Source organism: Rhinoderma darwinii, chromosome 7, assembly GCF_050947455.1.
Source record: "Rhinoderma darwinii isolate aRhiDar2 chromosome 7, aRhiDar2.hap1, whole genome shotgun sequence".
Lineage (NCBI taxonomy): Eukaryota > Metazoa > Chordata > Amphibia > Anura > Rhinodermatidae > Rhinoderma > Rhinoderma darwinii.
The window spans coordinates 126,138,958-126,163,311 of record NC_134693.1 but is presented as its reverse complement, the minus strand read 5'-3'; the positions used below and the strand labels follow the sequence as shown (position 1 = coordinate 126,163,311).

At 42.1% G+C, this 24,354-nt stretch overlaps 1 protein-coding gene across 16 annotated transcripts in view; it reads left to right on the top strand.

Annotated features, from left to right (window-relative positions):
• Positions 1-5,002: 5,002 nt before the first annotated feature.
• The window catches only part of CADPS (calcium dependent secretion activator), a 357,994-nt gene continuing 338,642 nt past the window's right edge, over positions 5,003-24,354 (top strand). For 7 of the 16 annotated variants that reach the window (XM_075833972.1, XM_075833971.1, XM_075833969.1 and 4 more), the window contains exon 1: positions 5,005-5,794. In XM_075833972.1, the coding sequence (XP_075690087.1) occupies positions 5,459-5,794 (336 nt within the window). In that variant the 5' untranslated portion in view covers positions 5,005-5,458. Of the gene's footprint in view, positions 5,795-24,354 lie in introns of all 16 variants that reach the window. The other 9 variants (XM_075833970.1, XM_075833961.1, XM_075833967.1 and 6 more) reach the window with 3 other exon arrangements.

The window sequence follows — 24,354 nt, the reverse complement described above, 5'->3', positions numbered from 1 at the left end:
TATTCTTAAAGTTTAAAAGAGTTGTTTTAGATTAGAAAAAAAAATAGTCTATTTTTTTTTACAGGAACAGTGCCACTCTTATCCATGGGTTGTGTTTGGTATTGCAGCTTTATGTTAATGGTGCTAAGCTGCAATACAAGGCACAGCCCACAGACAAGAGGGCGCTGTTTCAGTCCTTTTTTCTATTATTTTTTCTAATCTAATTGTAAAAGATATAGAGCAGACATAACACAGACCTGTGACATAGCTATATACTGTAGCACCTGCCCAGTGGGAAGGTTCTTTGTTTGTAGATGTGAATAAACCACTTGCAATATTTTCTATTCCAAAAAACACCAGGTCAGGCATGACAGATGCTACATTGCATTTATTATTCAACTACTTTTTGTATTTTGCTCTGATAATTGTGTGTGGAGGAAATTTTTATACCTGTTAGAACATTTATTTGTTAGATTTTTCATGTTACTGGTGCCCCTCAAAGGCTAACTGGGAAAAAACTAAAGTTCTTTTATATTCATTTTTGTTTTTTTATGTATTAAGAGGAGCTCAGCAGATTCTACTGATGGTTTGAAGTGTCAACAAGTAAAGAGTCAGCTAAAGGGGTATTCCCATCTTATAGATTTATGGCATATCCATTTATACCTGATAGGTGCAGGTGCCACTTTTGGGATCCTCACCTGTCAGGAGAACAGATATCTATAAATTAGCTAACTGGGGACTGAACCTCCTCTATCCTGAAAGGTGGGGGTCCCAAAGGTAGGACCTGCACCTATGAGTCATTTATAGCATATCCTGTGAATATGCCATAATTGCTTAAAAGGGTTGTCCAGTTCTCATCTTAAAGGGGTATTCTCATCTTAAAGGGGTATTCTTCTTATTTTTTTTTTATATATTTTTTTTTTAGCAAATTAATGTTATTATTTGTATAATTAAACATTACACAATTTTCCAATATACCTTCTGTATTAATTACTCATGGTTTTTAAGATCTCTGCTTGCTGTCGTTCAGTAGGAACATTTATTGTTTACTACCAGTGGGTAAAATTCTGTCCATTGTCATGTGATGGTCACACAGGTACACAGCTCGTTACAGTTACAGTATGTGTAACAGAGCTGTGTCTTCTAATGATCCCAGCACCTGTGTGTCCATCACATGATCATGTAACAAGCTGTGCACCTGTGTGTTCATCACATGATCATGTAACAAGCTGTGCACCTGTGTGTTCATCACATGATCAGGGACAGAATTCTATTCACTGGAAGTAAACAATGAATGTTCTTACTGAATAACAGCAAGCAGAGATCTTAAAAACGTGAGAAATTAATACAGAAAGCATATTAGAAAATTGTAGAACTGTTAATTATATACGAAAAAAATACTTTAATTTTCCTAAAAATGAACAATACTCCTTCAAGATGAGAATATCCCTTTATATAGGATTAAACCTACAGCTCAAAAAAGAGGAGATACCATTACTAATACATGTACCATGTACATAAATACATCTGGACTTCATGTCAATAATCCGACTAAAGAATTCTACATTCAGTCTGAAATGGCTGATAACAGGGAACAATAGGTTGCATTTAAAATGGAGATCAGATAGATTTTAGTTTTAGCGTTCCTTTAAATTGTCAGATTGTCACAATGTCTGCAAAGAATCCCAACAAAAGATTAAAATGCAGTCAGATAGTGGTGTCTTCATCCTGCTTTGACACACTGTCATTACCACACTCTACACATAGGGGGAGCAAGAGGTAATGTCACAGCTGTAGCTTCGGACCTCCTCCTGACTGCATGCTCTGATATGTTCAGCACTCTGGACAGCTCCCTGTGCATACACTTCACCCTGGGTTTGCTGGACAGCTCCTTCCAGCCTTATCCTGCAGCACAGAGCACTTGTCCTCATCATCATCATCATTATCATCATCATCATCATCATTCTTCCTCTTCACTTGTATTTTTATGAATGATCTAGTCTCATTCTATGATTAATTAAGGTAACCGGACATTCTTCTTAGACATCTCTGACCCGTCCTCCAGAATTCTCAGAACATTTCCTTCCCAGCACCCCTCCTGCTTTCAGAACATATATCATTCTCCTCTTCCCTGGATGGATTTCTCCCTCCTCTTTGGGTAGATCATCATTCTGCAATCATCTCTCTACTTTCTAATTATACTCTACATCCAGATTGATGTTCTTGAGCTCTCTGAGCAGGAAATTCAGCTAAGATGTAAGGGAGGGTTGGATGACTATTTTCATTAGCAACCAGCAGAATTGTGAATGCAGCTCTGGACCATAAAAAAAAGTATGAAGTTGATAGGGAGATGAGTAATATCATGTATTTGCAATGTTACTCATTTTTCTATGTTAGTTATATTTTTAAAATGGTGAGCCAACATCACAGACCCCATCAGCCTGCATAAAAAAAAAATAGGAATCTAATATTAAGGGGGATGTCCGGTATATAAGACCCATTTTCAAATACCTTATTAGGGAATTCTGAATTAATAGAGGTGTGTCCTGACATGAGGTGATGCTCATCTATTAGCTAGAGTGACTTCATAGAGAATCTCATGAACAGTCTATTCATTTCAATGAGAACAGTGTAATGCTTTGTTTTTCCTGTGGTGGCGCTGCAGGAGAATGTAACACTTGTTGCTGGATTTCCCCACTAATCACAGCTGATCGTTGGGAACCCTTCTAACAAGAAATGCTTGTCCAAAGTGAAAAGTTTCTATAAGTCTAGTTTCCTCTAACATATTGTTTCCAGACTCTCATTCTTGGATAATAATCGGTGAAAGTCACTGACTTTATTTAATGATGGACTCAACTAGACTCTGCAAGATTCACATAGTACAATATGTTTTTCCACTCCTATTTATATGAATATTTTTTTCCCTATGGTTAGGACCCCCCTCCTCCCTTACGCACACACTATAGAAGCATAGTCAAACCTTTCCAGTAATATTACAGACTATATCCCCCACACACTTCCCTACACCTTACATGTACAGAATAAGTAACATACAGAAGAGTCAGGTTGGTCATCGAACTGTTCATTTTCTGCACCATGATAACACTTTGAGGTAAGATATATCAGCACTGTTACCTGTGGAAAAACACACAAAATGGATTATAATCTGACAGAGTTGTGTTTAGTGACAAACTTAGCTCTGCTATGTTGGTATATTTAGCTCTGCTGCAAATAGCAAACCAAGTTTCTTAATCCAGTTTGTAAGTTCTTTTTCTGCACCATGATAACTCACTGAGTTAATAGAGATGAGCGAATTTTCCAAAATTAATTTCAGGGACGATTTTATCGAATTGACTGCCCAATTCGATTCGGCCCGAATACATTTGCCGCAAATCGCAAGAGTCCCCGATTGCTCTGTCGGACTCTCTGTCTTTTAGGACTGTTAAATACATTGCTAGTAGACATCAGGGAGTCAAAAAGGGCAATCGGCGTACTTGTGATTCCACCCCTAAAAAACGAAAAAACAACATACTTATCTCTCCTGGTCTGACGTAGTGACACGTCCCTGGCTGCCTCCTGAGATTGCATATTTTGGTCCCATGTGACTGCGTTTGTTTGCGGCAGTCGCATGGGACAAAATGATGTCATCTCAGGAGGCCGCAGGGGACTGTGATTGGCTGTGGCGGTCACATGGGACAAAATGATGTAATCTCAGGAGGCCGCAGGGGACTGTGTTTGGTTGCGGCGGTCACATGGGACAAAATGATGTCATGTCAGGAGGCCGCAAGAACGCGTCGCAGCAGTGGTCACATGGTGGCAAAACCTCATCATCTCAGGAGGCTGGCAGGGATGCGTTGCTATGGGAGACCAGGTGGGTTTGGTATTTATTTATATTTTATCTCTTCCCCCTCTTCCTTTTTCTAATCTGTAAAATGGCGGCCAATTCGTTTTGCCAAATTCCGAAACTTTTGGGAAATTCGGGTCAAATTTGATTCATATAGATCAAGTCGCTCATCTCTGAGTTAAAATATATCAGCACTTTTACCACCACCCCTGTGGAAAACCCCACAATATGCACCACGATCTCACAATTAATTGTGTTAAATTACAAACTCAGCTTGACTATGTTGGCTTAGTCAGCTCTGCTACACCAAACAAACCAAGTTCTTTTCTCCAGAACAACTCATCCCTTGGGAGCGTTCATCATAGTGACCCCTCTACCATCCACCTGTTGTGTGCACAGTGAACTCCGCTCTGCCCACAGACAGGACATCTCCCGCTGCTGCTGCCGGCTCCAGGGTATTGCTCATGCGCTCAATAACTTTGATCCCCCTCCCACCAGATGTTTTTGCACAGAGCATCCCCAATCTCCTAGGGAACGCTCATTAGGTTCAGTGAATATTCATAGGGGTAAAGCAACGCTGCCCCTTTGTCCCTCTGCACTGTAGATCTTACTGATCACAGCCTGGATTTTTTATTTCCAATCTCTCCTTTACCAAATATGACAAACTTTTTTACAGGACGAGTCTTTATCGTGACTTTACTTACTGTCAAGTTTGGACCGATCACATATTTTTTCTTTTACTTGTTTCGCGGTCTTTTTACTTTTGAATATTTATTGCATTGTATGTTTTTTCATGTGTCTTTAGCTGCTTATAGACATTACACAGAAATCTGCCATTATATATATAAATGACTTCATTTTTGCCCAATGCTCCTCCACACGTGTCCTTCCTCACCCTGGAGGATGGACGTGGAGACTTTGAGCGACGAAGGCAGAAACCGATGCTCTTCTATAACATCCGATCGGCTGCCATCGCCCGTTGAACCCATAAACATCAGATTACAACCGAGTAACGGCTGGGAAAATACAAAAAATCTGATTACATTTTCGACAGATTATCTGTACGAAACAAAAGATTCCTGATACAGCCGGAATCCTTATCTTCGGAGGATAATTATCTAATGATAGGTGAAGGGGGTTGTCCTTTGCCAAAAATAAATCTTCTTCACATCCGGTAATTCCATCCATGACTGGGAACCATCCAGTTGCTCCTTGGGTCCTCCACATTTCGGTCCTGCCCCGGCATCCAGTATTGATCTCATGCTCTTAGAACACATTTCATTCCTCCCTGGTCATCTTCCTGTATCCTGAAGATTTATTGGCCTGTGGACAAAGAGCAGGCAGGAGGCACCATCTGCTGCAGCACATTAGCAGATTACAGCCACAAATTATCAATGGGACAGCCCCCATCGGCAGTATTTTGTCTCTATCCGCTTTCCTTTCTCCAGTAAGAGTGCAGGGGAGGAGAGAGTTAAACACGTAAGCACTGCCAATGCCTAGTCTGCACTTAGCTGCAATATCAGGTCCTGCTTGATCCGGAGCGAGCTGCTGCCTCCTGCACAGGATTATTAGGGTGCACAGCTCTCGAAAGCTCCTCTTCTTCTTCCCCCCCATCACCGCTCAAACCCCGGCAAGATGTTGGACCCATCTTCCAGCGAGGAGGAATCGGATGAGATAGTGGAAGAAGAAAGCAAGGAGGTGCTGGCACCCAGCACAGGGGCCCGGCTTTCTCCTAGCAGGACCAGCGAGAGCTCTGGGGGGCTGCAGCCGAGCAGCAGGAGCAGCAGTGTCCGGCCATCCAGTCCTAGTCCATCAGTGGTCAGCGAAAAGGAAAAAGAAGAGCTGGAAAAGCTGCAGAAGGAGGAAGAAGAGAGAAAAAGGAAGCTGCAGCTCTATGTGTTTGTCATGAGGTGTATCGCCTACCCCTTCAATGCCAAGCAGCCCACCGACATGGCGAGGAGGCAGCAGAAGGTGAGAACAATAGGGGGAGGGGAGAGAACCCCCTAAAGTCTGGGGTATCGTTATTATATTGTATTGATGTCACTGTCATCGTCAGGTCACATCTACTGCAATATCTTTCGGGAAGAGCTGTCTGTCACGGTGATGCACAGCTGGGATTCATTATATGATTGTCTAGCAAGAGGTTCTGCAGCAGCCACAGATGGTGGGGGAGGTGTCAGCACTGCTTGCATATCTCTTTTGTTCATAAATGTGTATTATATGGATATAATATGCATGAATGTACAAATGCAGGATGCAGACGTGGAATGTGGCCCAACTTGTTTGGAAGGAGCAGATGTCCAGCAATAGGCAGGGGTCTTACATAATGATTGGAACGAGCCAGGAAGCTACGGAATATGGCAGGGTCACCCATGCTCAGGGTTTGTATGGGCAGGAAGCCCTTCATGGTGGAATATTGAAGATACAGACATGAGCTGGTTGCTATTGCTGCAGATTGTACGAAGAGGGATACGTTGATTTTTGCAGCTTCTTTGGGTGTACGTTAGAAGAGTAAATCAACTGGAGCTATAGGATCACATCATCTGCGCCCTCCCATAACCCAGCTCCTCCATAGGCGTCACCAGCATCTGATCCATGCAACAGCGCCACCTATAGACGAGCTACATGTACAGAGAGGGAGGGATGATGCTGTGAGCCTGATACAGGAAGCGATCATTTGTTTATCTCATATACCAGGTTCATTCATAGAAATGTGGCTTGGTCTTGAGGCTCCTGATTACATCAGCGTCCTAATATTCCATTGTCTTTGGACTCTACTGTTCCTATCTATGGTTCAAGGACTGCTGTTTTAATCAATATATATATGTGGGGTCTTATTACGGGGCCAGTGAATCATTCAGTAAAATACCCATGGTGCTCGGCACAGCCAATGTCATAAGGTTGGAGGAAAATGAAGTGTAAAGGGTTATTTGGCTGAGCCTCAGAGCCTGTGAAGGTGCTTGTGCTGTGATGGAAATTGGCTAGGCTCAGCATACGACTTCACAATACTTCAAAGATACTCCCTGGGTATGGAGCAGCCCCATCCATAGCGGCTTTGCCTTTGATTTGATGGCATTAATGGAAACCCACACAGACCCCTTGTAGATTGACAACTTTACGCTGTAGGAAAACATAACTAAATAGTCCAGCAATCAAATCATTTGGCAGAGCGTCCTTGTCATTCGCTTCCAATTTTAATTGGCATGTTCCTAAAAAATATCAGAGATATTTTACAAAAAGACTATAGATTCTGATTAGCGTCTTTACATATATATGTATATATATAAATATATATATATTTATATAGATATAGTGTTAATCGCTATATAAATAACCAGAAATGATGTACAAATTCAGACACAAGGTGCAACCGCAAAAGCTTACACTCAAAATATATTTTAATCTATTGACGGGAGTATAATAACTATATTGGTGGCTATATGCATCCCAAATCTTGTGCTATTTGGTTCTTTATATGTATATTGAAGGTAACAATACAAAGACATATTATAATAACAATTATGGATCCCCAAAAAATCCCCTTTCTTTTACTTTTGGCTAAACATTAAATGTGTATATACGTTGCAAATATAACGTCATTCCATAGTTATACAAATGGATCTATCTTTACATTGGGATTTTAATTGTATATGAGTATCAGCAGCGGTGAAGATTGAGTCGAAGGTTGATGTCATTTTTTATAATATATGAATAATGATAATGGCCATATACCCATGTCCTGTGGGTACCGGCAGTGCGCCCTTTGACTGAATACATGGGACTGTTGTAGACGTCCTAGGTATTTCCTCTGAAGGTTATGTAGGGATTGAGGGATGTTGGGCTTGGGACATTAGTCATTGTGCAGTAGCTATATAGCCGCTAGTCAGACTCAAATATTTATTGCAAATTGATATAGGCTCGGAAAAACTATAGGTTCCATCAGTGGGCTGTTTAACTGATGTAGTACTAGGACTATTCGTTAATGTGACACCACAGCAGAACCGTGTTGTACTATAGGATACAAATCAGACTGTCCTTGTCCTCTAGGGATGTTCTTGTCTGAGCTGATATCACCGGCCACTATTTCTTCCAGCGTTGTATAGACTTATGAGCAAGTCGTCTATCTGCTCTTGGATTTTTAGACGCATCCTACGGGGTTCATCATTCTGGAAAGATAATGGTTACATTAGTCATATGGACAAAAGAGGTGATGATCGAGTGATTTCTTCTTTTTTTATTTAAAGGACCAGTAAACATACACAAAATATAGATTTCCGTTCAAAAAAGAGATGCTAAGAATGTCTATAAATACTCACATGCATACAAATGTATGGTTTTACATAGGACTGCAGCTAAACTTTCTGCGTAATCTTAAAGAAAAACACCTATGTAAAATAAGGAAGGTCAACTCACCTGTGGAGTGTTGCAATGGCCAGGTGTCGAGTACACTGGGGGGGGGGGATTTGATACCCTCAAAACCTAGCTATATACAATTTAACAAAAACTCAGGCTTTTTAGACAACTTAGAAAATATTGACCATAATATATCACTCAACCCAATTTAATGGCAATAATCAATACTTATATCAAAACAGAGTTTAGTCATGTCAATACATCACCATAAAACACAATAAAAATAATATAGAAAACATGTTAAAAATACCTATCTAGCTAAAAAAAGATCCGTAGGTGTATAATCCCAGTGCAAAGGGTGCAAAATCGGAAAGACGCAGTTTTTTAAAAGTCATACTTTTTAATGTTTCAGTATTAGCAATACATTGTGTGCTCACAAATTTATATTGTTATTGTAGTCAATGTTGCCATATACATAGTCAATAGATGCTCATAATTATGCCGGCGCTATTGTGCCTTTCACCCGTCCAGGGAAAGTTGAATAGTGTCAGTGGCTTAAGTTGATCCAATTGAAGTAGCATTTAGAAACTGTTCTGGATGGAGCCCGACGTTTCACTACACAGGTTGCATACCTTTTGATACATTATTATACATGCTATTATACCTTTCTGATGCTTTATTTGGATTTTATTGTCATTTGATATTTATTATTGTCATTATATTGGGTTGAATGATATATCGATGGTGGAAATTTTCTAAGGCGCATAGAGAGCCGGAGTGCTTGTTCACCTACGTGTTTGAAATGTAGGAAGATGCACTCATTAAACACTATGGAGGAGATTTATTGATACTGGTACTGTATCATCTGAGCAGTGCTCCAGCCTCTAACCTACTGCAGTCATGTGCCCCACATGCTCTAGGCCAGACCATGATAAAGGAAGTCCCGCTCACTTTTTCTATACATTCTGATGTGTTGGAAAATTGAGTGTAGGGGCTTCATAAATATGGCGTTTTGCCTGTGTATAAGTTATTTTCACTTGTGTACTGTGTGAGTATAGAAGCCTGAGGGCATGGATAAAGGAGTCACCTACCCTAAATTGCCAGACATGAGTAGTGGAGAGGACATGGAAGTGTCTGTGATTACTTGTATAAAGGTTGGGTGACCAGGTGACCAAAGAAGTTCTCTACAGGCTCCAAAATGACTGACTATGTTGCAGCCCAAATCTGTGCAGACACGTTTAAGAGTATTCATAGGCACATGTACATCTGATTATATGGCCAGAAGTGTTGTTTAACCTTTGCAGTTACACAAACAATTCAGCTGGAAGACTATCAATGACAAATAAATGACAAAAAAAAATCAAGATAAGAGATCTAGCCACTGTTTATTAAAAGTCAAGGTAAAGATGGCTACATCTGTATACATATATACAGGTCTCAATGGTTCACATAATTACACATAACCAATATGATGTGTGACCATACATCACATGAACAGCAGGAACATTAACGTTACAATCATAAATTGGTAGTAGAGAAGGTGAATATATGATTAAAAATCTAGAAAAAATCTTACATTTAAAGGGGTTTTCTGGGAGAAGCTTAATTAAAAGAACGGATGACCTGTTCTAAAATGTTCGAGTCAGTGCTTATTTACTGACATCTTATCCATATAGGCAAAATATAAACATAGGCCCCAGTGCACATTATCCCAAATTAATGGATAATAGATAAGAAAACAATTCCCCCTGACCCAATTGTGGGTCCCAAGATCAGTGAGTATATTTGGAAATAGTCTCTGGAGATTCAAAACCTTCCTAGAGCTGCTTCAAAAAAAATCTCACTAGGCCAACCAGAACCCTACTCTGTACTGATGAAGAGCAACAACTCTGAAACAGCGCTGTAGGGTTTATGGAGGGTCAGACATTGATTTACAGGGTAGTCATCGATAGATGGCGCTAGAAAGACAGTTTTCTTCCTTCTGGAGGAGTGCTGTTTTGCATACTTTTCCCAGGGAGCATTGCCCTAAAGATTCCCTACCAGCTGGATATCCACAAGTGAGAGAGTGATGGCGAGAGAGAGAGAGAGACTGCAGCTGCATCCCCCTCCTCCATGTCTTCAATTTACTGTATAAGACAATGTATCTGAACATTTACAAAGATGCTTCAGGCAGGGGCAGGGGGGGTTAAGTGCTACTGGAAGCTGAAGAAGATACAACTTTACTTTAATCTAATATATTTGACAAAGTTTCATGTATTCGTATTTACTATTGATTTATGTTAAAAAAAAATAAAAAAGGCAGTTTCTTATGTATAGCCTATAAAACTTGTCAAGCAAACCCTAATGTTCTACATGAACCTCCTTTAATGAAGAGTGAAAAGTGTTCACAATAATCTGAACATATGCTAATTTGCATATGACATGTTAATTTGACATGTGTGTATATAGAGCCACGTCAGCAATTACAACACATTTTTGCATACTATTCCCACTAGTAATGGATTTCTTATTAGGAACTCACTTTATTTACACACGTTATAGGATTTTGTGAGAATTCCAAATATACAATTTATCCAAATAACGTTGAAGAGTCCCCAGGTTGTTTGATGGTTTTTCAATTGATGGATAAGATTGATTATAAGTCTAAATCCGCATCTGTTTAGTCGTCAGTCCAAAGACATACTATATATGCTGGAAGTCATTTCCCTTTTTTAAGGTTGATATATTATTACTTTTCCAATTTTGAAAATATGTCCTATTTAAAAATGCAAAAATATAGAACAAAAACGCGTAGGTTTACACTAGTTCTACTGTGTTCATACATATAAATTCCCTAATATACTGTAATTGGAATATCTCCCTTCAGCTACAGGAGAGTTCTATTAATGGGGATTTCCATGGTCCTGTTTGTTAGAAGGGTCCCCTGATAATAAGCAGATCATAGTTCATGTTTTACCGATGAGATCCTTAGTGATCAGCTAGAAAGTGTTCAATTTCCCTACAGCACCACCGCAGGGGAAATGAAGCATTACACATTGTTTTTTGTTAGATTATCATCATGACTGTTAAGGATCTGCCAGGCACAGCTTCTGTATCCACGGCCATAGGTAATCAGTCTGCACCTGCTTCTATGTCTGTGAGACTGACTCCATCTTCCACCACTCAGGATGGCAGGCTTAGGAGTGGGAGAGCCTATCACACCCTGGCCAGACGGAGCTAGTTCCCGCCCTCTGTCTATTTATACCTGCCTTTCCTGTTCCTCCTTGCTTGTGATTATTCTCTGTTCGTTTCCTGGCCCGGAAGACTTTTCTCTCCTTTCGGAAGAGTTGTAGGCTCTATTTTCGTTTAAAGCCCCACTCCTCAGGTTCTGAGAGCCAGCGGGTGGGTATAATTATGTCCCGGCTCCAGGAAGGGCCCCAAGAATGGGCATTCTCCTTGGCTCCTGACGCCCCTGAACTTTCCTCCGTTGATCTTTTCTTTTCTGCTCTCGGACTCATTTATGACAAGACTGACAGGACTGCCTTTGCCGAGAGTCAGCTGGTGACCTTAAGTAAGAGACCTGTTGAGCAGTATTGCTCTGACTTTAGGAAGTGGTGCATAGCTTCTCGGTGGAATGACCCTGCCTTAAGGTGCCAGTTTAGGTTGGGTCTGTTGAACGCCCTGAAAGACCTGCTAGTTAGCTATCCCTCTTCTGACTCCCTAGACCAGGTTATGGCTTTAGCGGTACGACTTAACCGATGTCTCAGGGAACGACAACGTGAACGTTTATGTGTTTTCTCCTCTGACTCCCCCATGATGCCTCCCGAGGTTCCGTTGCTTCGTTCTTCCACGGAAGACTCGGAGGTACCTATGCAACTCGGGGCCTCTGTGTCCCCCCAACAACGTAAAGAGTTCCGCAGGAAGAATGGTCTCTGCTTCTATTGTGGGGATGACAAGCATCAAGTGAACACCTGTCCTAGGTGTAAGAATAAGCAGCCGGAAAACTTCCACGCCTAAGTGATCATCGGGGAGGTCACTTGGGCGCACAGGTATTTCCCGTAAATATGAAACGTAATAAAATCTTGCTTCCCTTTCAGGTCTCTTTTGGTGGTAGGTCTGCTATCGGCAGTGCCTTCGTGGATTCAGGGTCGTCTGCTAATATCATGTCTATGGAATTTGCTATGTCTCTAGCTATGCCTTTGATTGATTTGCCTAAACCTGTCCCGGTAGTGGGTATCGACTCCACTCCTCTTGCTAATGGTTATTTTACACAGCATACCCCTGTTTTTGAACTCCTTGTTGGCTCCATGCATTTGGAGCAGTGCTCTGTACTGTTGATGCAGGGATTATCGTCCGATTTGGTTTTAGGCCTTCCCTGGTTGCAGTTGCATAATCCCACGTTTGACTGGAATACTGGGGATCTTACCAAATGGGGTTATGAATGCTTGACGTCATGTTTTTCTGTTAATTCTATTTCTCCCCATGAGGAGGTGAACACGCTACCTGAGTTTGTTCAGGACTTCGCTGATGTTTTCTCTAAGGAGGCCTCCGAAGTGTTACCTCCTCATAGAGAATACGATTGCGCTATCGATTTGGTACCAGGAGCTAAGCTCCCTAAGGGTAGGATATTTAATCTCTCTTGTCCCGAACGTGAAGCCATGAGAGAGTATATCCAGGAATGCCTGGCCAAGGGTTACATTCGCCCCTCTACTTCTCCGGTAGGTGCTGGCTTCTTCTTCGTAGGGAAGAAGGATGGTGGTCTTAGGCCATGCATTGACTACCGTAACTTGAATAAGGTCACTCTAAGGAACCAGTATCCCCTTCCTTTGATTCCTGATCTCTTTAATCAGGTTCAGGGGGCCCAATGGTTCTCTAAGTTTGATCTACGGGGGGCGTATAACCTTATCCGCATCAAAGAGGGGGATGAGTGAAAGACTGCGTTTAACACGCCCGATGGTCATTTCGAATACCTCGTCATGCCCTTTGGGTTGTGTAATGCTCCCGCGGTCTTCCAGAATTTCATAAATGAGATTTTAAGAGATTACCTGGGGGTATTTCTTGTAGTGTACCTTGATGACATACTTGTGTTTTCCAAGGACTGGTCCTCCCACATTGAGCATGTCAGGATGGTGCTCCAGGTCCTTCGGGAAAACAAACTGTTTGCGAAGACCGAAAAATGTGTCTTTGGGGTGCAGGAGATACAATTTTTGGGTCAAATCCTCACTCCTCATGAATTCCGCATGGGCCCCGCCAAGGTCCAGGCTGTGGCGGAATGGGTCCAACCTGCCTCCCTGAAGGCGTTACAGTGCTTCTTGGGGTTCGCTAATTATTACAGGAGATTTATTGCTAACTTCTCGGTCATCGTTAAGCCTCTTACGGACTTCACTCGCAAAGGTGCTGATCTCCTCCACTGGCCTCCTGAGGCTGTCCAGGCTTTTGAGGTCCTTAAGAAGTGCTTTATCTCGGCCCGGTGCTGGTTCAGCCCAACCAAATGGAGCCATTTATCGTAGAGGTTGACGCGTCCGAGGAGGGAGTGGGGGCTGTCTTGTTCCAGGGTACCAGGTCCCTCACCCATCTCCGTCCCTGAGCCTACTTCTCCAGGAAGTTTTCGCCCACTGAGAGTAACTATGATATTGACAACCGCGAACTCTTAGCCACTAAATGGACATTTGAAGAGTGGCACCACTTCCTGGAGGGGGCTAGGCACCAGGTAACGGTCCTTACCGACCACAAGAATCTGGTTTTCCTAGAATCGGCCCAGAGGCTAAACCCGAGACAAGCTCGATGGGCGTTATTTTTTACCAGATTCAATTTTTTGGTTACCTATAGGGCTGGGTCTAAAAATATTAAGGCTGATGCACTGTCGCGTAGCTTCATGGCCAGCCCTCCTTCGGAGGAAGATCCTGCTTGTATTTTGCCTCCAGGTATAATCATTTCCTCTATTGATTGTGATTTAGTCTCCGAAATTGCTGCTGATCAAGGTTCAGCTCCCGGGAACCTTCCTGAGAACAAGCTGTTTGTTCCCCTGCAATTCCGGCTAAGGGTACTTAGGGAAAATCATGACTCCGCACTATCTGGTCATCCAGGCATCCTGGGTACCAAGCACCTCATTGCCAGAAACTATTGGTGGCCTGGGTTGCCTAAAGACGTTAAGGCATACGTCGCCGCTTGTGAGGTTTGTGCTAGGTCCAAGACTCCAAGGTCCCGACCAGCGGGCTTACTACATTCTTTGCCCATTCCCCAGAGACCTTGGACCCATATCTCCATGGATTGTATCACCAATTTGCCTCCATCTCAAGGCAAGTCGGTGGTGTGGGTTGTAGTAGACCGCTTCAGTAAGATGTGCCACTTTGTGCCCCTCAAAAAACTACCCAATGCTAAGACGTTAGCTACCTTGTTTGTCAAATACATCCTGCGTCTCCATGGGGTCCCTGTCAATATTGTTTCTGACAGAGGGGTACAATTTGTTTCTTTGTTTTGGAGAGCCTTCTGTAAAAAGTTGGAGATTGATCTGTCCTTCTCCTCTGCCTTCCATCCTGAAACTAATGGCCAAACCGAGAGGACTAATCAGTCTCTAGAACAATATTTAAGGTGTTTTATCTCTGACTGTCAATATGATTGGGTCTCATTCATTCCCCTCGCCGAATTTTCCCTTAATAACCGGGTCAGTAACTCGTCAGGGCCCCCCCCCCCCTTTTTCTGTAATTTTGGGTTTAATCCACGGTTCTCCTCCATTTCACCTGGTAGTTCCAACAATCCCGAGGTAGAGGTCGTTCATCGGGAACTGTGCACAGTCTGGGCCCAGGTTCTGAAGAACCTAGAGGCGTCCCAGAGCATACAAAAAACTCAGGCAGATAGAAGACGTTCTGCTAACCCCTTGTTTATGGTCGGGGATCTGGTGTGGCTATCGTCTAAGAACTTGCGCCTTAAAGTCCCGTCCAAGAAGTTTGCTCCCCGGTTTATAGGGCCGTACAAGGTCATTGAAGTCCTCAATCCTGTCTCCTTCCGACTGGAGTTGCCCCCATCTTTTCGAGTACACGACGTGTTTCATGCCTCCCTCCTTAAACGCTGCTCCCCGTCCTTGGCTCCCTCGAGGAAACCTCTTGTCCCCGTTCTCACCCCTGAGGGGGTAGAATACGAGGTGGCCAAGATTGTGGACAGCAAGATGGTCCAAGGCTCCCTCCAGTACCTGGTCCATTGAAGAGGATACGGGCCTGAGGAGAGGACGTGGGTACCTGCCCGGGATGTTCACGCTGGGGTATTGGTCAGGAGGTTCCACCTTCGTTTCCCCAATAAACCAGGTTCATCTAGAAAGGGTCTGGTGGCCCCTCATAAAAGGGGGGGTACTGTTAAGGATCTGCCAGGCACAGCTTCTGTATCCACGCCCATAGGTAATCAGTCTGCACCTGCTTCTATGTCTGTGAGACTGACTCCATCTTCCACCACTCAGGATGGCAGGCTTAGGAGTGGGAGAGCCTATCACAGCCTGGCCAGACGGAGCTAGCTCCCGCCCTCTGTCTATTTATACCTGCCTTTCCTGTTCCTCCTTGCTTGTGATTCTTCTCTGTTGGTTTCCTGGCCCTGCTGCAGCTTCTTGAACTACTTGTCCCTGCTTCGTATTGACCCTGGCTTACTGACTACTCTTCTGCTCTGCGTTTGGTACCTCGTACACTCCTGGTTTGACTCGGCTTGTTCACTACTCTCCTGCTCTGCGTTTGGCACCTCGTACTCTCCTGGTTTGACTTGGCTCGTTTACTACTCTTGTTGCTCATGGTGTTGCCATGGGCAACTGCCCCGTTTCCCTTTGTTCTGTGTTTCCTTGTCTGGTTGTCTGTCGTGCACTTACTGAGTGTAGGGACCATCGCCCAGTTGTACCCCGTCACCTAGGGTGGGTCGTTGCAAGTAGGCAGGGACTGAGTGGCGGGTAGATTAGGGCTCACTTGTCTGTTTCCCTATCCCTGTCATTACAATGACACTCAGTGATTTTCATTGATGAAAATGTCTCAGTGGTGTTAAAGTGGTTTGGGTAGTCTATACAGGGAAGGTACAAACTTACATACACCATGATGGTATCTACTGACATGTGAGTATTGCATGTCAAAACATACATTTTGGGAGAATTTTACTTTTAAGGTGGAAGGTAAATAAAGGTTGAGAGTATAAGCTAATGTTTCTGATAGACTTCAGCTTATTTGTATGATATAAAGGAAAAACAATCATGAAGCTCTACTTCCATGGAGCAATCATTGAACTTTATGGGGATGAAAAGATTGTTTAGTCCCCATATAGTTGCATAATTTGTGGGCAACACATACCCTGTTTACATGGGGAGATGTGCTGCCGACAATGATGATTTTTAGGAACCCATGAAAGATGCGATCAGCCGACAAATGAGCATTTGCTTGTTTGTTGGATGATTGCCGGGACCATTTACACGGGCCGATGATTGGGAACAAGGCGGTCCATTATCCCGATCATCGGCCTGTGTAAAAGGGCATTCAGAGCACGATGATACATACCAAACTAAAATGTTTTCCTACCTAAATCATTGAATGGACTGTTCACAAAGCAAGAGCGTGCATACTATAGACGTAAGTAATGTGGCTGCTACGGGGCACTTGGAGAGAAGGGGCCCAACCTTAGATGGTATCAATCATTTCTTCTATTGGGTGGCGAGAACCTGATCAGAACTCCTCTCTCCAGAAAAACTACACTGTTAGCAAACAAGGGGGTGGGGACCCAAATTCATAGAAAGGAGTGTGGAGGAGAAACCAGGAATACCAGGCCCTTGTTTCAGGGTTGGGCAAAAGCATGTCACGAGTCCTTGACATAACATTTATAACCTGTACACTATTCCACATCCAGTTATGCAAAATTATCTCATATTGACTCGTCATGGCCAACAAAATTGAATTGGTTGGCCCACAAAAAACATTTATCATCCAATCCGCAGAATAGGTGATAAATGTATGATTGCTGGGAGGCCCATCACTGGGACTCCCACCGCTCCATTCACTACCGATGGGACCGATGTAGATACCCAAGCGCTATACTCGGTTATCTCCATCAATCTCATAGACAATAAATGAAGCGGTAATGCGCACATGTGACCGCCGCTCCATTCAAATGGGGGACATGAGACTCTTGTAAACATGTGCGGTAGGGCCCCCAGTGATCATACATTTATAACCTTTCATGTGGAGAGGTAATACATGTTTTTCATGGTCCTACTATTTTAAAGATTTCAGGATCAATTTTTTTAGTGGTAATTTGTCAGACCTCATGTGCCCAGAATGAGTCTCATTAGACCCATTTGTATTTATAAAGGAACATGTTTCTGTGGAGTCTACACTGTGTTGTATGTGAGCTACGTCTCGGTGGCAAGTCACACTTCCAGCATAGTTTAGTGGGTCCCACTGGTCTGACGGACCAATCTATCATCTAATCTAACTCCACGGAGAATTAGCAGTTAGTACCATGGGTCATGCGGGACAACTGCTCGGGATCTCACTCCACAAATGTCACAAATGAGCCTTGGTTTCCACGCCACATGAAGAATGCTAAAACCCACACAATGTACATAATCATTGTTACTCTTCTAGTTTAGTCTCATTGGCGTAACTATTTAACAGATTCTGAGCTCGCGTAACTTGGAGCTTCTGGGCCCTGATGCCAACGCTGTTACAGAGCCCCTAAACCATCATGGGTCATGCAAATGACCATACTCGTAATTCAATTGCAATAAAGTTCCTGAATATGGCGGCAATGTATTCCTAGAAGGAAAGCATACCACAGTGTTTTCATATGTCAGTGATCTATATGGTTAGGCAAAGTCACAACTTGCACCATGAATCCCATAAATCGAACAATAGTCTACTTGAGTACTACTAGCAGAAATACGGCGCGATAAACTGCACACAATGGGGAATGCAATACAATGTTCCTTATAGTTCTGTATTGCATGCTGTGTTGTGACCCATGTTGACATGGTCACGTGCCTGAGGTCTTACATGACATTGATAGTACTGTGTCCTCTTATGTGGCAGATAGTGGCCACCGAGGCAGCAGGACCCAGTTTTTGTGTGCAATCTCTGCACAACCCATTAAAAGTGGTCTCTAAAGTGTGGCCCTCCAGCTGTCATGAAACAACAACTCCCACCATGCGGCAGAAGCTGGAGAGCCAAAGGTTAGAGAACACTAATATTAATGCCCCTGATTCTGAGGACACACATGTATAAATATAAGTATAGATTAAAGTTGCATCTACGCTGCCATGTTATGGTATACTGTTAGAGGAAAGCATGAAAACCTTGGATGTAGCACAGTCCAGGTGTGTGTAAAGCGTTTTTACATGGATTTTCAATTGCATCCTTTTCCATTGACGTTAATACGAAAAATCACTACGATAAAAGTTCATAAAAAAGTCTAAAAAATTAATAATAGTAATAAAAATAAAAAAACGATTTGCTTGAATGGAAAATCATGCTTTACCATTCCTTCAACAAAAACATCTGGCTATTAAATGCTTTAACGAAACGAAAAACCTGCAAACTGGAGAATGTTCTCCAAAACCTTAACCGGTTACGTCTTTTGTCATCCTTATTCCTCCACCCCCAAATAATAGTTAACGCAGTCCATCTTCTGACCGTGCCTTCCCTATCAGATACCTCTTTCAGCAGATATTGCTTTTACCATCCACACACTCACTCCAGGACCACAAAGTAGAAAACAGGAGAAGCTGAAATCAAGGTCTATAGACAAAAAGTAGATAAAATGCCTAAAACGCAGTCCCAATAACCCCAAGCAGCCATATGTCATACATCAAGAATACTACTGGTGCTGAGGTACTGAGTGCAGCATGGATGATGGGGCTATACATGTACCATTCGTGAAGCATAACCACTGTGTAAACACATGACGTGTACATATGAGTCCCTAGAGTGCCAATTCTCTATGACAACATAGATTGTTTGCTCGGTGGGATTTATTTTTACTCTATACAGAAAATGCAGTGTCTATGATAAAGTAACCCAACAACCACAGAGTCATCATTATAATATATATATATATATATATATATATATACAGAGGTCATTGTAACAGACCTTATGCTGCACATCAGCTTTATAGTAAGGATACAGTCAATGCAGCTAACGCTGCTATTTTAGCCCGGAGGACTGCCCCTCCCCCACTCATAATTGGGTAGAGACCATACAGTGAATTCTGGGCATAGAAATTGTAATGCCTGTCTATGTCTATATAACCTATTTTGTTTTTTTTTACAGTAAAGTCTAAGAAACCATAGGGCATAGAACTACAGAGAGGTCTCTATATAGTATCTGGCTCAGAATTTCCGAAAAATACAGAACAAAAATTGTCATAAGACGCTGCTGCCTCTGCATTATGTCATCACAGCAAAGACACTCTAGATGTTACATGACATGAAGCTACATGTCCACAACTCAAAGAGATTCTGCTGAAGTAGCAACGTCTACAACCCAAGCTACTGCAGAACCTCCCTGACATATGTATGTAAATATATATATATATATATATATATCTATATATATAAATATTGGACCTCCACTTTGATCCAGACATGCAGCCGTGTGCTTTTCTACAGTTCATTTATGTATTGTACTATTCATACTAAGGGGACATTATGATGATTATTGCACCCTGATGCCCCCTAGGCCCTGGTTTGCCAGCTATTCTTTTATGGCACACTGTATAGGCAGGGGGCAGCATCCACAAGGGGACGTTGGCCGACATTAGGCAGCCTCGGACATAATAAGGGCAACATTTTGGCATATATATATTCCACTTACATACTTTACATCCCCAAGTTGGAGGAAAGGGGTACCATTTCTCTTTTTAGCCCTCTTGAAGCACCCCTATGTATAGATTCTGTATATAAATGTTTCATTTTATATATCATAGCCTTATTGGGAAATCAGTATGATATGTCATTCATTCTCCACATTGATTAATTTTGTAGCTATGGTTTTCTTAGGTAAAATATGTCAGGGAGGGGGTAATTGTGATTTTTAGACGAAAACTCCAGTAGAGTGATGCAGTACTGGTCCCAGCCTCCACCCTACCTCTCCACCAGCACTTCTGTAGTATAATGGAGGACTATGTTGGCGTCTGTAGGAGCCGGGAGATCTAGTGTAGTCAATCACTATCTGCACTGTTTGCAGGAGGAGGCTCGAACATATTTCAATGCTGCCGAGCAAGCAGAGGACATGGAAAAAAGTATTTGTGTGGCAGCAGTCCTTACTAAACAGGGACTGTCACAAAGGAAAGATTGTATTGTTCTGTTAGTTCTATGCTAAATAGTGTATTGTGCCGGATGGAGAAAACAAAAGAAATAGGAATCTCTGGTGTAAGAATAATATAACCAACCGGACTGGGGCAATAAGCGAGAAGGTCAAGAAATGCATCAATTATTGCATCCCCAAATCTCCCCCAAAATAGCTTCAATTAGAGCCAATATACTGGAGTGTATTACTTTATTGAGGCTTGTAAGTTTGCACAACATATTTTCTAGTGAACCTAGTCTAATAGTCTAATAGGAAACAATCGAAAAAGGGTCCACAAAACTATAAAAACGAAAGCAGGATTATAAGTCTAATAACTTATCGTTTCATAATAAAGTTCTCCATTCCAGGGCAGAAGGAAGACTTCAGTTTGTCAATGTACAATGTCTAAAGGAAAAAATAAGTTTCATTAAGAGATTAAGGTTTTTTTTAGGCAACTTAAAGGGGTTTTCCAGGCTTAAATATTGATGACCTCGTCTGAGGATTAACCATCAATATTTGATCAGCAGGAGTGGCGGGAGTCAATGGAACTGAGCCCCAATGCAACATTTATAACAGGCCCATAACCACCTACCATGTACCATTTGCACCAGGGACTGAATGTACCTGCTACATTTAGCTATGCCCCTGTAGATAGATAGATAGATAGATAGATAGATAGATAGATAGATAGATAGATAGATAGACTTATTCTTTTCCTGGATCCTGTTGGATGGAGAAGCATGGGGAGATTTTGTCTCTGAATACAATGTAGAGGCAACTACAACCTTCAAAGCCCTTCAACCCATAAAGGGCTAAATACAACCTAAAATGCCCCATAATGATGAAACATTGGCAGCATTGTTGGTTGAGAAGTGGCATCAGCTTTATTGAGTAACTAAAATGCCCTTGTGTCTTTGCATCTTACAAATAACCAAACCAATGTTACCTGGTTACAAGGATAAATTGTCTGCAAGGAGAAAATTCATTCCATGAACCTTTCTGATCTGACAACAATGTGCCGTCTATGTGGCAATGAATAGACATAGAGTGCTATAACCTTCCTCCTCCAGGGAGCGTTTGGCGGCTGGAAACCCTTTAGGGAATCCACACATTGTACCTGAATGAAGTTTTCATAAGGAAAGAATAAAGAACTGAGGCTGTAAGAGTTTTACTCTTTGTATGGCCAATAGTACATTATACATACTGGTTAAAATATAAAGAATATAATCGAGAGCTCACAGCAGGTGTGAAGAATACTTGGCCAAGAAGAAGGTAGAGAAGGAGATGCTTTTTTTTTAAACCACATTTTTAGGATGTTGAGGACTATTCTGTTTACCCTTTGGCCGTCTTGTTACCTGCTCTGGTATTGCCTGTATTGCACCTCTCATCCAACACCGAACTCTGTTAAAACAACCTGGGTTCTATGCAGCAAAAATTATCCTGCCTTGCGGTGGGCTCTGGCAAAACCTATAGAGTAGTCTTAGACACTGTTGATCAGAGTTGTGATGGATATGGGGTTGCGGATTTATTTGCACGGTCAGTCCCGACAGTCTCCAGCAGCATTTGGTGAATCGCTTTTATAGCAATTCCATAAAATTTCCACCCTGGGAATTGCTCAATTAGTGATTCCCTTACAGACTCTTTGTGGTGGTTGCTCTTTACTCTTGATAAGGCATGGCATTCAAAAAGATTTGACAAGCGTAAAACCCTTAACCTAGACCCCAACAGTCTTTGGTAGAGTAGCCTAAGAAAAAAGTAACTGTAATCCCCAAATAATGGACAAGAGAAAGGGTTTCCTCCATCAGTGGTCATAAGATGTTTTATATTCTGTTCTAGCTAGAACATTATAAATCAATAAAATATCATAGTGATCAGTTATTCTCACCGTCTATTACTGGCTCTATCGTCTAGCTTCAGGTACCCACAGTGATCCGCTTGATCAATGAAGGGGCACAATTAGAGGTGATACAGAGGTTGCAGTCCCACCCTAGTTCCTGATGGGGAATAGTGGGCACTCTATCACATAGGAAGTCATCAGTACTAGAAATGGAACATAATGGTTGGGGGCCCTGAAACGAAATTTGCTTTACGGTACCTATAACGTGTTATATTGATGCAATATATGGTCAAGCCAAGTTCTCCAGTGCAAGAGTCGTTTTTAGCTCTGTCTAAGAAAGGGGGTCCTGAACAGGTCCCCCTTTTATGATGTCCATGTGCCCTAAAGGGACATATGAAGAGTGATTGTCCTCAGTTGACAACCCCTTTAAATGTTGTCTGGATTATTTGACTGCTACTTGAAAACTCTTGGTTTTTTATGGGGAACATTTCCATTAAAATGCAATCAAAGATCTTGTAGACTCTATAGTTTGCACTTTTGGGTCTTTTATGCTGATTTTGTTTTTCATTATTATTGAAGGACTTTTACATTTTCAACATGTGTATAGTTATAGCCGAAAGACATTAAATGAAAAACTAATTATCTAACTGCACTGTACGTCAGCTCTCCGTCCATTGATCAGAAGTTGGTCCCTCTCCACAAGATTTGTAGACTCCTTCAAAGCAACAATCAGCAATTGTTTGCAACAGGCAGCAAAGTGAATCATTGCGGAGATTTATTGAGGCAAGCTGGAGAGAAAATAATTGCAAGCTCCATCATATGGAAAGCTTTACTACAATAGGAAAACCATAAAATATAGTATTTTATTGAAATTGTCACAGAAACAGAAAAACAAAATTATTGTTTGGGATGTTGTTTACTTCTAGATAGAATTATTACGGAAATTTAAAGGGATTTGTCCTAATTTGCTGCAATGTGTACATATCTTGTTTCTTGAACAACACAGTGTCACTGTGCCAGTGTATAGACTAATGAGGGACTATCAAGAGACATACAGAAATCTCCTCCATACTTAAGATGCTGACATTAACCGGTGAACAAACCAACCAATTGGCAGTAATTCATGCAGCCGTGGCATTTTTTTCTTTCTTTTTTTTTTCTGTCCTTTTTATACCTTATTAAGGAGGCAGGCTATCCAGGTATTGGACCTTAAATTCTACAAATGTGCCACACAGTCATAGTCACATATTAAAGAGCTTATCCCATGAATAATTTTCACACCTAAAATCCAGACATGGTGTTAACAGCTGTTTTAAAGTAGTTTGCAATGTTTCCAGCATATGAAAATACCCTTCTCATCTTTTATGCTTTCCTGTATCCCCCTTGGTGCTGCTGCTTATCTGTGCTGCCAAAAGGGAAGGGGGAGGGGGGGGGGGTCTGAGCAGAAGCATTCTTCCTTCCCCTCTGGCAGCTGACAGTATGGTCTCATATCACTTTCCCTGCAGATAGGTAACATGGGATCCACAGTAGAGACGATATATAATTTGTGACATCCACAATATGCACCTCATTAAAAAAATAAATATGAAAATATGAAATAAAACATTAAATACTGAGTGGGCATGTGCAGGGTTCATATCTGCTCACAGGATACAGAGCTTTACAGTTTAAACTACACTTAGAAGAAGGAGTCTCCTCAGCTATACTACCATGCTTCTGCAGAAGCTTTGCTCCTTCCCTGACAAGCTAAAAATAAGGAATCTCCTTAGCTACACTTCCATGCTACTGCAGAGGCTCTGCTCCTTCCCTGACAAACTGAGAAGGAGTCTCCCCAGCTATACTGCCATGCTACTGCAGAAGCTCTGCTCCTTACCTGACAAGCAGGGAAGAAAGCTATTTCTATTGGCTGCTCTGCAGGGAACAGAGGATCCCTTTGCAGAGACCTGGCTGTGGGTAGGGTGACTGTGCCCACCAGCACTCAGATCATTAGGTGGAAGTACACATTGCTATACAATTTAAACGTTAGGTGGCACCATACTATGTAGGTCTTAAAGAGGCTC